The sequence below is a fragment of the Mastigoproctus giganteus genome, chromosome 4 (genome assembly GCF_048544385.1).
Source record: "Mastigoproctus giganteus isolate SK-2022 chromosome 4, ASM4854438v1, whole genome shotgun sequence".
In the NCBI taxonomy this organism is placed as follows: domain Eukaryota; kingdom Metazoa; phylum Arthropoda; class Arachnida; order Uropygi; family Thelyphonidae; genus Mastigoproctus; species Mastigoproctus giganteus.
The window spans coordinates 28,010,871-28,026,256 of record NC_143578.1 but is presented as its reverse complement, the minus strand read 5'-3'; the positions used below and the strand labels follow the sequence as shown (position 1 = coordinate 28,026,256).

Genomic DNA, 15,386 nt, shown 5'->3' with positions numbered 1-15,386 from the left:
AAACTCAGGAATTTTTCCGTATAGTGTGGAATAACAACAATCATAACTGCTCTGATAGTTGCAAAGGTTTTTTAAATGTACTGTTTATGAGTATTATAATAATATTAATACTAATAATAAGCAAACAAAAAATAATAGCTCTCTCTTTATAACACTTAAAAGATATAAATTAGCCAAGATCCTAAAAATTATCAGTAGCAAATTTTTAAAGGCATTTTAGATTTGTTTACCTCTGAAGATGATAAAACTTGCAATATCCTATCTTCAATTTCCTTTAGCTGCCGTTTATTGTCAGCACTTTCTATAATTAGTTGATTTTTCTTTTCTTCTAATTCTGGTTTTTCTTTTGCAGCAACAATCCCCAAAAGCTGATCTTCCAAGCCAAGTGGTGTTATCATGAAGTTCAGCAAAGTAACCTAGAAGCAGTTATACACAAAACATGCCATGTTTGATAAGACTTTTAGCATTTAGAATGCAAATGATGAGGAAGCAATGGTGATATTTATTAATAATAATTTTTTATAAAGTGATAAAGGACCTATAAATTTTATAATTGTATATGCAAAGCAGACAAAAATTTATTTTTAATATATTTTATATAACTTTATTTAATGTTATACATATAATTAAAAATTATATTATATTATATTATACATTTACTGATTATTCACTACGGTTTCTAATAAAGTACTTGTCATATAAATTGTGCACATATCAGAGTGTATTATGTTACTCAAATATCCTTTTAAAGTTTTAAGTTTTCAGTCTATCCAAGAAAGAGGAATAGTTAATGCCAAATATGTAGATGAATTAAGAAAGAAACACTACATTTATCGAAAGCTGCCACACACAGAGATATGATTTGGGGCATGGTAATGAGTCATACTGGTCAAGATTTTTCTGATATACCACCATTTCTGATGGTGGTATATCAGAAATATGGTGGTATGTATGTTCCATCACTCACTGTACTGAGTTGGTCCATTTGATATCTATCATAACAGTATCAATGATCCTGATTTAGTTGCTAATAAACCGAATAATATTTTGTATCTTCATTAACATGTGAGAAAGTTTTAAAGTTGAGAATACAACTTTATTCTCAATACAATCTTGTATTGAGAATACAAGATCTAGCTAACACTAATTTAGAAATTAATTCTCAGTTATTATAAATGAATTTATAATAACTGAAAAGGAACTAGGAGTGAATTTATTACAATTAAAAGTGAATAAGACACTGAGAGCTAGCAATCCATCCAATTATACTGAAGGAAGCAGCAAAGGATGTAAGCAAACTAGCTGTTATAATAAAAGCATTCTTGGATTTAGGTGATGAATTTTTCCATCTCCCTACAGATGGGAATGAGCAAAGGGCTCTTCTCCTATTCATAAAGGTAGCTCAAAGGGTGAAATAAAGAACTAAATTGTGACCTCCTTAGTTAAGGACTCCATACAAGATCATATGAACAAATATAGAATTATAAAGGAATCACAACATTCTTTGTTAAGGGCAGATGATGTCTGACTAATCTAATTACCTACTATGTGATTATCAATAAATAAATGGATAGAAGAGATAACTTTTGACATAATTTACTTAGATTTCAGTAAAGCCTATGATACAGTTCCACATGAACATATTAATGACACAATGTGTCATTAAGGGCAGTACGACTCTGGACAAGGTTGGTTTAGTGGTAGGAGAGAAAGAGTTGTTACTAATGGCCACTACTTTTCATGGACTAATGTCATGAGTGGGGGTCCCACAGGATTTGGGCCTTGATCCCTTACTGTTCCTAATTAACACAGAAGCCTATGGCAGGTATAAGCTTGTCTGTAATCAAGTCACAAAGGAGGTTAGGCAGGCAAAGGTAGATTACAAAAAAATCTTTGGCAAAGGATGCAAAGAAAAACAGCAAAGAATTCTTTACTTATGTAAACTCTAGAAGGAAAAGGATGAATCAGATTGGACCACTTAACATAGATGGGTTGACTATTGATAACCAGGTAGCTGATAAACTGAATGAGTATTTTGCATCTACATTCACACATGAGGAGTTATTTAGTGAGGGGAGTGGCAGAAGTTTATCAAGCTCTAACAGGGAGCTAGGTGATTTTGTAATTACTGAGAGCAAAGTGGAGGAGAAATTATTATTATTATTATTATTATTAGCCATATAGTAGTAAGGAAGCCTGAGGCTTATGCTGCACCAGCCGAAAAAAAAAAAAAAACCCGAGTTACACACAGAGAGAGAGAGAGAGAGAGAGAGAGAGAGAGAGAGAGAGAAAGTAGAAAGGAATGACCAAGAAAGAGAAGAATGATGATATCCAGCTCAGGACCCTGGGTTTGCCAAGCCCATACTCACCAGATGTGAGCCCCAGTAAATTGTTGAAGTTAAACATAAACAAGTAATATATAAAAAAAAATTTTTAAAGTCAATTCCTACTTAGGTCAACAAAGAAAAATTTTATTTTAGTTACTTTTTATTAAATAATTACAATTAATATAAATATGTATATACATATGACAGAATCACAATATTAAGTGGCAAAATAGAAAGCGAATTTCCTTGCAATTTTCCATTTTCCTTTCTATATATGGTGTTGGACTATTATTTTTATTCACATGTTTCATTTTCCATTTTGTTCCCTCCTTGACTCAGACTAGAACCCAGAATGAAAAAAGAATCTGAAAAATAATTTTTTTTCCAGCGATCTACACGCTTCGCCACTGACGGTATTTATTCCTAAATTTATATCCTGCTAAATATCTTATATAAGAGAAATTTTTTTCTCCCATATAAAACTAAAATTAATTAATTAAATTTAATTAATGAATTAATATTTGAAAAAACTGTATTAACATCAAGTGTCATCCACTACAAGTTTAAAAAAATGTATTTGAACTTGAGTGAATGAATAACAAAAATTTATCAAAAAATTATTGATTTTTGCAAGAATTGAACTCGCATTCTTCACCTTCATGTGAAAAGTACTGAAATCCTTGCATTTTACCGATTGAGCTACTGCCTGTTGATTTCAATTTTATTCCTAAATTTATATCCTGCTAAATATCTTATATAAGAGAAATTTTTTTCTAACATATAAAACTAAAATTAATTAATTAAATTTAATTAATGAATTAATATTTGAAAAAACTGTATTAACATCAAGTGTCATCCACTACAAGTTTAAAAAAAATTATTTGAACTTGAGTGGATGAATAAAAAGTATTTTATTAATGATTGAAAATTTGAACAAGATATATAAATATATATAGGGAGAGTGTGAATTAATAGTAGGAATTGAAAAAGGCACCTGGAGTGGACGGATCCATCTAGTTATATTAAAGGAGGCAGCAAAGGAATTAAGCAAACCCTTAGCCAAAATTATGAGAGCTTATTTGGAATTAGTGGGAGGTCCACATCGACTACAGGTGTGGAAATGTATCACCAATTCACAAAGGTGATTAAAAAGGTGACACAAGTAACTATAGACCTGTTAGTTTAACTTGTGTTCCAGGGGAAAATAATGGAGTTACTGGTTAAAGAAGCATTGCAGGATCATCTAGACAAGACTGCAGTAATAGTTAAGGCACATCATGGGTTTGTTAAAGGGAGGTCTTGTCTGACCAATTTGACTGGATACTATGATGCGGTCACAAAGGAACTGATGTCAAAAATAATTTTAATATCATATACTTGGATTTCAGGAAAGCTTTTGATACTGTTGCACATGGAAGACTGCTGTACAAATTGGAAAGGTATGGCATTAAGGGTAAGTTGCTACAATGGATAAAGCGATGGTTGAGTGAGACGACAGTGAGTGGTAATCAATGGACACTGCTCTTTGTGGACAAATGTTATTGGTGGAGTTCCCCAGGGTTCAGTGCTGGGCCCATCGTTGTTTTTTGTATTCATCAATGATATTGATGAAGGTATATCAGCATTAATGTCCAAGTTAGCAGATGATACAAAGGTTGGCAGGGTTGTTAACAACAGTAAAGACAGTATGTTACTCCAACTGGATCTAGATATGTTGGGCAAATGGGCTGAGAAGTGGCAACTGAAGTTTAACATTGACAAATCCAAAGTACTCCATAATATTACTAACAATTCTCTTCGGTTAACAATCGCTAACAATTATTAATATTTCTCTTCGGTTATTGTTATAACCGAAGAGAAATGTACCAACTCTGTGACTGTTGATAGCTTAAAGGTACTACGCTCAGGGAAGTGAAAAGTAAAAAAGACCTGGGGGTAATTGTGCAGTCAAATATGAAGTTTGCTGAGCAGTGCAGATGGGCTGCCAGGGCAGGTCACGGAGTCTTGTCAATGATATATAGGAATTTTGCTAGCAGGGAAAGGGAGGTGTTTATCCCATTGTACAAGGCAATGGTCAGGCCACACCTAGAGTACTGTGTACAGGTCTGAAGGCCTCATTTTAGGAAGGATGTGTTGCTAGAATGAGTACAAAGAAGGGTAACAAGATTGATGAGGGGAACAAAGGGGTGCTCCTACCAAGAAAGGCTTAAGTTCTGCAAATTGCAGCATCTGGAGAGTAGGCACCTGCGAGGTGATCTGATTGAGGTGTATAAGGCCTTGAATGGGTTGAGCTATGTTGAATGCTGATGGGAGTCTTCCTCTTGCTCAGATTAAGTACCTGAAGGGGCATAGAATCAAATTGAGGAAAGACAGTTGTAGAATGGATGTGCGGAAGTTTGCCTTTAGCCAGCGAGTGGTTGATTGGTAGAACAGTGGAACAGACTTCAATATTTTGTTGTGGAAGTTGATAACCTAAATAAATTTAAAGCTGATCTGGACAGGCATTTGGAATGAATGGAGGGTTGAAATGGGAAGGTTTTTTTTGGCTGATACTGCATAAGCTTGCTTTCTTGCATCATATGCCTCTACTAATACTAATGCTAATATTCAATAATGATATTTATGTAGGCATTTCAAGTTTAATGTTAAAGTTTGCAGATGATAAAAACATAGGCAGGGCAGGGCAGGGCAGTTAATGAAAGAAATCAAGATATGCTAATTCAACGAAACTTAGATAAATTATTTGGATGGGTTGAGAAGTGGCAGTTGAGGCTTAATACTGGAAAATATCTTACCTGGATACAGTAATCCTAGATTAACATACCACTTGGATATCACCAAATGAAGTCTGTAAATAATGAAAATGACTTAGCAGTAGAACCCCAGGGGCTCACATCTGGTGAATATGAGCTTGGCAACCAAAGGTCCTGAGCTGGATATCATCATTCTTCTCTTTCTCTCCCTTCTACTTCTGACTCTTGTTTTCTCTTCTCTCTCTCTGGGTAGCTCAGATTTTTTTTGGCTGGTGCAGCAAAGTCTCAGGCTTCCTTGCACCATATGGATAATAATAATAATAACTATATAATGTGATATAAATTTTTCTGAACAGTGTAAGCAGACTGCTTGTTTAGTCCAAGAGTTTTGTCATTGATATATTATAAGAACTTTTCCGACACATATCAGCAGACATAAAAAGGTTATTATTCCATTACACAAAGCACTGGTTATGTCATATCTTGAATACTGCTTCCAGGCTTGGAGAACACATTTTAGGAGAGATATGAACCTGTTTCTAACAGGTTCATATCTGTTTTGGGAATCAGGTTCTGTTTCACAGTTCCACACTCTTTTATCATTTTAATTCCTTCTTTTATTTTCACATTTCTTTCAAAACATTAATATGCAGTTCACAACTTAAGTTTAAGTTTTTCAATTTTTTAATTGTACCCTTTTATTAGTAATATTATCTAAACTTGTGATGTTGCCCTAAAATAACATTATTACTAATAACAATAAAATTTTATTATTTTATAAATCTTTTGTTTCCTTTCCCTTGAAAATGGTGGATGAATTTAAAGTTCCAGCTTAAATTCAGCACTGTCATATTTACTAGAATCACCTATTCCTCTTTAGAAGTAAGAATTATCTTTTGCTTTATTTTTCAGTGTTATCAATAAAGTGTTTGGAATTGCCTTTACTTTTGACCTCTTTGCGGATGAGTCTGTACATAAATAATTTTACTGCCTAGAGTAATGAATTATAAAAATTGTATGAAGACATGAATGTAACATACATAAACATAAATATGTATGTAACTTCATATTTGTGTTAACATTCATGTGTAAATGTGTCCACTCACCCAAAAACACACTCACACACACATGCAAATACATACACAGAAATTCTTGTTTTGCAATGTGAAATAAAATAAAGATAACCTAATGAAAGTTACATAAATTTTTCTAGTATTCAAGTTTGAGTAAGTGACAAATATATCTTATAACATAATTCCAGAATGCCTTTCAAAAACGAAAGAGGCTGTTTCTTTTGAAAGCATAATTATTATGCAGGTAAATTGTATATGATATATATAAAAAAAGTTGTATGGAAATTAATAATTTCTTATAATAAACATGAGATTGTTATTCACTACCTATAAATAAAATAAAAGTAAAAGTTATCTGTTATTTGTATCATGCAGTGAATACTCTTTGACTCTGCTTTATTACTTTTTCTTAAAAAGTTATTCATTATTGCAGCCATAATAAAAAGTTAATGTATGAATACCTTTCTCAGTTTGTACATGCAATAACATGCAAAGTAATTAAAAATATATTACTAACCTTTACTGAAATTTCAGGCAAATAATGAGGATTCCGAAGTCTTGTAGTGATGTAAAACCTAAAGTCTTGAGAGTATATAATTGTATTTTCTCCTAAACGAAGATACTGGAACAAAAAAAAAAAAAAAAAAAATCTGTTTAAAAAATTTGTACCTTATTTCTATATTTAGAAGAGAATAAATACTGATTTTGATAACCCACTGGACATAATGCTTATTGGATTAGAGTTGTGTTTTTCATTTCCTGTGTGTGCTCGCCCCTTAACCCCACAGTGAATGTGATGTAGGACTTACAATACTGAGACCCTGGGATCCAGGGATCCAGGTCATTTATTTTCTGGTAACCGGTTTTTTAGTGCTAATTTAAAAAATAATTGTTTGTGATTTATTCACATAAAGATTATGTGAATGAAATCAACAACAATAAATCATTAATATTACTGAATTTGCAACTGAGGGATTATTATACACAATACAAATGTAACAGAAACCTGAAAATGTCAAGAAACTCAGATCTTGCTTCTTCACCAAACTTTAACACCAGGGGCTCACATCTGGCGAGTATGGGCTTGGCACACCCGGTGTCCTGAGCTAGATATCATCATTCTTCTATTTCTTGGTTTCTTGGTGATTCCCTTCTCTCTCTCTCTTTCTCTCTCTCTCTCAGGGTAACCCAAATTTTTTTTTTTTTTTTTTTTAGCTGGTGCAGCATAAGCCACAGGCTTCCTTTCACTATATGGCTAGTACTACTACTACTAATAACAATAAACATCAATCCCTTTCTTTCGTTAATACGGATATAGTGCCATAAAAAGTCAAAAAGGTAATATTTTTTTTTTTTGATTAATTTTGAATTGTTATTAATTTAAATTACTTTGTTATTTACAAGCCCAATGGACATGACACAAAAATGTCTTCATAAGTATTGAGTGTGGTTTTATTATTTGATAGAAAAAAATTGCCAGCTAGCACAATGTAAAAAATGTTCAAAATAAATTCTATGTAGTGGAGGATCTATTATTCTAAATCCATCTGTTTGCTTGGCCTGTAATTATATAACTATTTAAAATTTTTTACACATGTGAGAGTGATGAAGAATGTTAACTCTCAACATTAAAATTGAAATGAAAAGCAACTGGGCTCCATAAGCATTTGAAGACAATACATGATATACATTTAAGAAAAAGAGATATGCAGGCATCTAATTTAGAGAATAATGAACATGAACTTACTACAACAAAAGAGGCAAAGCCGAAATTTTTATTGATTGATTACTTCAAGAGTGATAAAAGAGAAAAATTGTCAGACATACTGGCTCATATGATAGTTTACCATTCCATCTTTTCTCTACTTCCGTTGATATCAGAAAAGGATTGATCATGGCAGGCAGGTTTTAGTGATTTACCCATATCGCCAGTAGCCATTAAAAAATTGGTACTGGATTACAGTAGTCATATTCGAAAAATGGTAGTAAATGAAACAGCTCAACTTAAATCAGAAGGTAAAAGATTTAGTTTGACTTTTTACAAGCAGACATCAATATGCAATAGATGATATTTAAATATAAATGTTCACTATGTTGGAGTAATTTTGTGGAATATTGGACTAGTGCATGTGTACAGTAGTATGCCAGCAGAGAATTGCTTAGACCATGTAGAGACAAAAATAGGTGAATATGGTCTCTGTCTTTCTAAAGACGTAATTTGCATAACAACTGATGGTGCATCAGTTATGACCAAATTTGGTAAAGTAATCAAACAGCAGTTTTAGTATACACGTAACAGTAACAGATGTACTTTACAAGTAAACAGTAAATGAAGAAAAAAATACTGGTATTAAGATTTTGACTGGCATTGTGAGCCCCAGTGTGGTGTTGTAGGAAGTCATTCAACCCCCCTCCCTTGAATTTAAATATTAAAATATCTATTTGAATTATATTAGTATGTGTCCAATAATTGTTGACAATTAGCATCACTGATTATTTTTTAATTGGAAAAGTACAGTTTAATCTTTATCCAATGTAAATATATTGTAGGAAGGGCATTTTACAAGTTAGACAGGTGAACATATAAATCTAAAGAGAGAGAGAACAAAATTTCATAGAAAAACATGAATTTACTGAGGGTTAAAGTTGTTACATCTAAAGAAGTAATAATGGGGAAGTTAGGGACTATGCCTGGAATTTTGAGAGCGGCCTTGCTCCCTTCTGAGACTGTAAGAATATAAAGGAAAATATTACAAGATATATAAAAAAAATATGAGCATTAACTTTAAAAAATAGGTATATTAAATAATTGGTATTATTAATAATGTGATGGATGCAGCACAGTTAATCCAACACCCCCCCCCCCTCTTTTTTTTTACTTCAAGCATATACCCCAGTAACAAAAGCTCTCCCATATTTTAGTTTCTTTGTACAGGATGAGGTGTCTGTTTGAAGAATGATTTGCAAATGATTAAATGATTATAAAATTGATTACAATAATGATTGCAAATGATTAAATTTATTTGAAAATAAATCAACTTGTTCTCTCTACCCTTTCCCAACAACTAAATTATGGGTGTAATTAGGGTATTTTTTTACATTTAACACTGTTTCATTTATTTATCTTGTTATATTTTCCTCTATTTCCTTACAGCCTCAAAAAAAAAAGGAGCAAGGCAACTCCTGAAATGCCAGGCATAACTCCTAACCTCTCCATTATTACTTCTTCAGATATAACAACTTAATGCACAATAAATTCATGTTTTCTATGCAGTTTTGTGTTTTCTAGTTTCTCTTCCATGTCATGAAATGCAGCCCCATGATGGAGACAGAAATTCCTCATTCAGAAATGTTCAAATAAAATTAATGCTATCAATTTCACTGTTAAGGGAAACTTGAACTATAAAAGTATTTTTAACAAATATATTTTAAAGTTTATTTTTATCTATTTACCTCCAATCCACCTTGTTTAAATGTTTGTTTAGTTAAAACTGGTTCTAATACTGGATCAAGTTCTTCAGCAACATTTTCTAATAACACTGGCCGTCCAGATGAAATTGCAGTTTCTAAGCTTCGTATATAATTTGAATCTGACAATTTTATCACCAAAAGACTACTTTTTTTCTCCATATTCTTAATCCATCTGTTTGCCTGGCCTGTAATTATATAACTCTATTTAAATTTTTTCACACGTGTGATAGTGATGAAGAATATTAACTCTCAACATTAAAATCAGCTTAAAAGCAGTGTGTCAACAAAGAAATAGCTTGTAAGAAAACATAAGTATTTAAGAAATAAAACTTCTCTTTTTTTCATTCTGGGATATCCTCACCTGGTATGAGGTAAAGACCATTACAACAGCAAAGACAACAATTATTTAATGGTGATTTTTTAAATTAAAATATTCAAAACCAAAGCAGTATGACAATAAATGTGCCATACTGCTTTGGTATGGCAGTAAAAACTTTCAATATTCAGTAAAAAATTCAATTTCAAGAACTCTCTCCTCAGTTTTTGAAAGTACAGCTTGTTTCTACCATGGAGGAAAGCATTCTTGAAACTGAAATTTTTAATTAATGTTGGATGAAATAACATTTTGCTACTAAGGTAATTAGTCTTAACTGTGATTACTGTCTCATAAATTCTTTATTACTTTAATGAAAAAAATGAAAGATTTTTAGTTAAAATTTCATGATTGTTAAATTATTATTATCATTTTTTTTGTCTAAAAGAATCTCAAAAGAATACTTGTATGCTTTTAATACATAATTTCCTTACCTTGGGGGTCAATCATAAGAGGCCAGCGACGAGCATGAGATACAATAATACTGTTTTCAACTGAAAATGTGTCTACAGGAAGCCCATAAATTTGCCAGTCTCTTATTTTAACAGGATCACCAAGGGTTCCAACAAAAGAAAAATTATCAGAGCAAGGAATCTTGTGTTTTTTGCATACCTCCTGCCACTCTAAAATGCATTCCTAAGAAAATTGAAGTCACATAATGAAATACTTAATCAAGTATATGTTATTTAAGTTTCATTAAAATATATAAAAACATAAATGATACACCTGTGCATAAAAACATGATATTACCAGGCACAAAGACTGGGAAATATAAATATAGTTCAGAATAAATATAATATAATATAATATATATCTGTTAAATAAAGTTTTTACAACTTATAACTTTAACTGAAAAAAATTTGACCTATATCAAACAAATATATATATATATGTCAGTTATAAAGTCCTTTAGCTATTTTAAAAAACAAAAATAGCAAAAAAAATTTTACACAAGCATAAAATTTAATGGAATTTTTTTTGAAAAGCAAAAAGAGTTCAAATTTTCACTACTAGAGGACCAAGATTTATATATTAAACTACTACACTGTATGTATAAAAAGTGTATATTAGCATTATATGTTATCGTGTTGTACTGTGTAAAAAAGATAAAGCTAATAGAGTTATCACAAGATGGTGCTTTAACTATTTGCCTTTTTTTATGAAAATAACTAAGTGCATTACAGCTCTCCACCATTTTGAAGCTCTCAAACATGAAATGTGACCTTCATATTTCTCATTAACATGATCACGAGATTTGAAGAAACCAAAAATCTCTATGATAGACTGTGAACTGTATGACCTTGAGGCTACTGAAAGTTCTCGAACAGAGTCAAATTGCAAACAAGCTACCTCCAGTGCTTATTGCACTTATAGTGCACATGTGCTTCTTGAACTGTTGATGTTCATTGGAGCACTATAAGGAAGTTCCTTCATGTTTACATGCACCAATATCCCCATGAAATCCTGAAGATGCATCAAACCTTATCCACAAATAACCCTAAACATGTGGTCTTTGCCCAAGACATAACAAATCTATATAAATATCAAACTGAAATTTTTAACAGTGGGTAATAAAAAAAATGGAAACAGAACCATCTTATTAGGCAAGTGTTTTCCAGACTAACAAAACACAATTTTTATTGAAAATGGGGCAACGAATATTCATAATTGTCACATTTGGCTCTTGAACACCCACAAGAAATCCCTCTCCATTTTTCAAAGTTGTCATGCAAATTTTACAACTTCATTTACCTTCAAGCTCTTCTTTTTCAAAAGGCACTCATGATGGAATGAAAACCACCATTACAACAAAACAAGGCGCCTCCGTAGCCAGGTGGGAAGGAGCAGCAGTGCGTAGCACACGCTTCTTGATTAGACCGGGGTTCGAGCCCGTCACCACCAAATACGGAGGATGCGGAAAGGTCAGGGAATGACCACCGCATATCTCGGAGTAATATGGCCTTAGTTGCTAATGCTCCTAAAAACCAAATAACTAACAACAAAACACTATGAAAACCTATTAGAAGAAGAGATTATATTCCCATGTTTATGAGAATGCCAATGCCTTCAACAGAACATTGGCACATATTATTCAATCAGTTTCTTCTCTACTGCATGAAACGTTGCACCTGATAAAATTATTGGTAGAAATTTCACCAATGTTCAGTCTCCATGTTATCCAGACTTAAATCCTGCAGATTTTTGTCTATGAGGATATTTTAAATGGTTTTGTTTACAGAGATAACCCTGTTTCTTTAGAGTCTTTAAAGATTAACATTTTACACGAGGTTTCAGACATCTTTACAGACACTGCAGTTAAGCATGAACAATGTTATTCCTCATCTATTTAAAATTATAGATGAACTAGGTGGACCTAAAGAACATCTTTGATGTTCTTTAGGTCCACCTAATTCATCTATTGAAATTTCTATAACCATGCTTTTTATTAAAATAAAACCATGACCCTCTGGTGGTAAATATTTGATTTTATTTTTTTTTCTCAAAAAAAATAATAAACTAACTTAATTATAATCATATTAAAGATATTAAGATATGCAGTTGTTCTAGCAAACAGCAACATATGCCTTATAATACTATTATATCTCCTACTAATAAGAAAGGCTGCTGCTTCATTCTAGTTGTCTTTTTCCTCTATCAAGCACTCAAATTATATGGTGGGCTCTTTCAAGTTGTTTTGCACATGTATCCATTTCATCTTCTATTTCTTTTTCTTTATGATGGCAGAAACTCTATTAAATTTTATGACTGACTATGTAAAACTTTTTTTTTATGAGATTTCATTTTACAGTTTTTATTTTTTTAAAATAGCTAAGGTCTTTACAACCACCCTGTTTATATAAGAGAATAGGGCTTAAAACTAGACTTAAAACAGGGCTTACATTCAGGTACTTAAAAATCTTGATTTTTAAATACCTGAATGTAAACAAGAAAATGCCCTCTCCCACTACATAAAAATGCCCAACAAGTAACATAATATTACCCCAAGAACCCAGAGAGCTGGCATTTGGGTCCAGTTGCATCCAGGCTTCTATATTAACATGAACCTATAGGAAAACATTATTATGGGCGATATAAACCTTCCTACCTGTCTGAAGTCCACAGTGAAGGCACCAAGATAGGCTGTTACTCCAGCAGAGAGTAGCACATCCCCTACAATATTATTATATCTATCGGTAAGAAAAGCTGCTGCTTCATTCCATCTGTCTTTTTCTCCACCAAGCCCTCCAATCATGCGGTGGGCTCTTTCAAGTTTTTTTGCACATAAATCCATTTCATCTTCCAAATCTTTCTTTTTCTTTGTCATGGCAGAAAACTCATCATTCAAGGCTTGCAACTTGTCAGTTACCTGTAAGGGAAAAAAAGTACTTATCAAAATTCTGAATGATATTTTTTTTTGCAATGTTATATAAAAAAGTTATGTAAAACAAAGATAAAGCAATTTGCTTTCTAAGGTATAGCACTATTATTTGACAAAAATATGAAATTAATTAATTCAAATTAAATTTGGCTCTATCTCATGAAATAAATAAAATGTATCTAAAAATCTAACATTATTTTGAAAATTTGCAGAAAAATAAGAAAAAAAAAAGCTCAATGAATGTGAAATTACATCTCAGAAATACAGCAGTAAATTTGAATAATGACAGTCAAGAACAGAATTCCAATAACAGTGTTATATGAGACTGCAGTAGACCAACCTATATATAATGGCTGTTCTAATATCAAATAAAACAAACATTTGGGATAAACAGGTCAAATATACATATGGTTAAAAGCAACTGCAAGCACCTGCAGTGTTGAGACAATTGTTCTTTCTACCTTGTCACCAGGTGAGACCAACCCTTAATGTAGAACTGTAGGCTACTGATGAAATGTGTGACAGTCTTTTTCCCTCATTGTCGGAGTGAAAGCAATGATATTTTTGAGCACCTTCTTCAGGGGCTAAAGGCATAACACCACATCTGGACTGTAGGCTGGGTGTTGTAGCAGTTCCCAGTTATACCACTTCAGATGAACCTGGATGTCAAAAGTTGCTATGCTACTGTGCTTTAGCATAGTAGTGGAGAAATGCTATACTTCTCGTTAAGCTGATCAGCCTTTATGTTTCTGTATAACTGCTCCATGCTTACTTAGTTGTGGGCATAATTATTCATATGCTTAGCAGTATTCCACTAGTAAACATACAAATAATTATTGTTAGCATTTCACAGGTAACGTATTTAAAAGAAGCCATCCTTGAGCTGCTGTTAGTTTATCTTGGATGAAGAGGGTAGGGTTCCTCTTCCCCACAATTATTCCAGGTTTGCACAAAATGCACATTTACCCATAAATATACATAACTGTACAGACATAATATATGAGAGAGAGAGAGAGGGGGGAGCTTCCCCACTAGTGTAGAAGAACAGTGATCATAGTCAATTTTTTCTGCAGACTGTGCTAATCACTAGGGAATAAATTATATGGATGTTCTGAAAATGCCTGTTTAGATTATGCAGTCAGTCAATATTAACTGTTATTTGAATCCTGACAACCATCATCTAAGAAAAGTTCTAAAACTACCTTGTAGCAATTGGTCTTTCCTTAAACATAGAGAAATTTTCTTGTATGGAATAGATTATAACTGGATACACTTAAACACTTATTCAAAAAATTAGGAGCCAGAATTACTTTTATACTGATAATAAAAAGTTAAGTAACTTCTCATGTAGGTGCAATTCATAAAAAAAAAACATAGAAAAGCCTTATATAAAGATAAAGGAAAGTAGAGTTCAACTAATAATTTTAAACTCTGCTTCCCCAGGCCCCCATATAAAACACTTGTTATTAAATATGAAATCTTTAGAGTGCTGTACCACAAAGCAGGATATTTTTATGACATCATGATCTGCAATATAACTTCTGCTATTGACATCAACTGAAAAAAAAAGTAAAAATAGATCATAAAGGAGACAAAGATGCACCCAGCATCACAAAAGTGGGGGATGAAGGTACAACAGTTTAATAAACTGGAAAATCCTTGATTAAATGAATTAACATTCAGTTTAACAAATGTTATTTCAAAAATATGGGGTGGCCCCCGATAGATTAAGAACATTAGCAACTTGTGAATGGTAGAGAACAGAAAAATATATGAATTTTTTTGCATATTACCAGGTTAACTCAAACTCTTTTTATTTGAAATTTCATTTTGTTTATTTTTGTTTTTGTTATTTTTGAAATAACAATATAAAAATAAACTTATTGCAGTAAGAGCCCCACTGGATTTTCTCCAGTGGAGTTATATAAGAAACCATTTTCTGTATATTATGCCTAACATAGTACTACTGAAATCCAAAATAATATTTGTCATCAATATAATTATACTCCA

General features: G+C 32.2%; 1 protein-coding gene across 1 annotated transcript in view; it reads right to left on the bottom strand.

The window, feature by feature from the left end:
• Positions 1–15,386, bottom strand: part of LOC150086500 (dynein axonemal heavy chain 3-like) — a 544,757-nt gene that overhangs the window by 147,337 nt on the left and 382,034 nt on the right. Inside the window, exons 59-63 of the mRNA XM_090372184.1 lie at positions 13,104–13,364; positions 10,432–10,633; positions 9,607–9,809; positions 6,671–6,775; positions 231–416 (exon numbers count right to left, since the gene is read on the bottom strand). Coding sequence (XP_090228310.1) covers positions 231–416; positions 6,671–6,775; positions 9,607–9,809; positions 10,432–10,633; positions 13,104–13,364 — 957 coding nt within the window. The remainder of the gene's footprint in view (positions 1–230; positions 417–6,670; positions 6,776–9,606; positions 9,810–10,431; positions 10,634–13,103; positions 13,365–15,386) is intronic.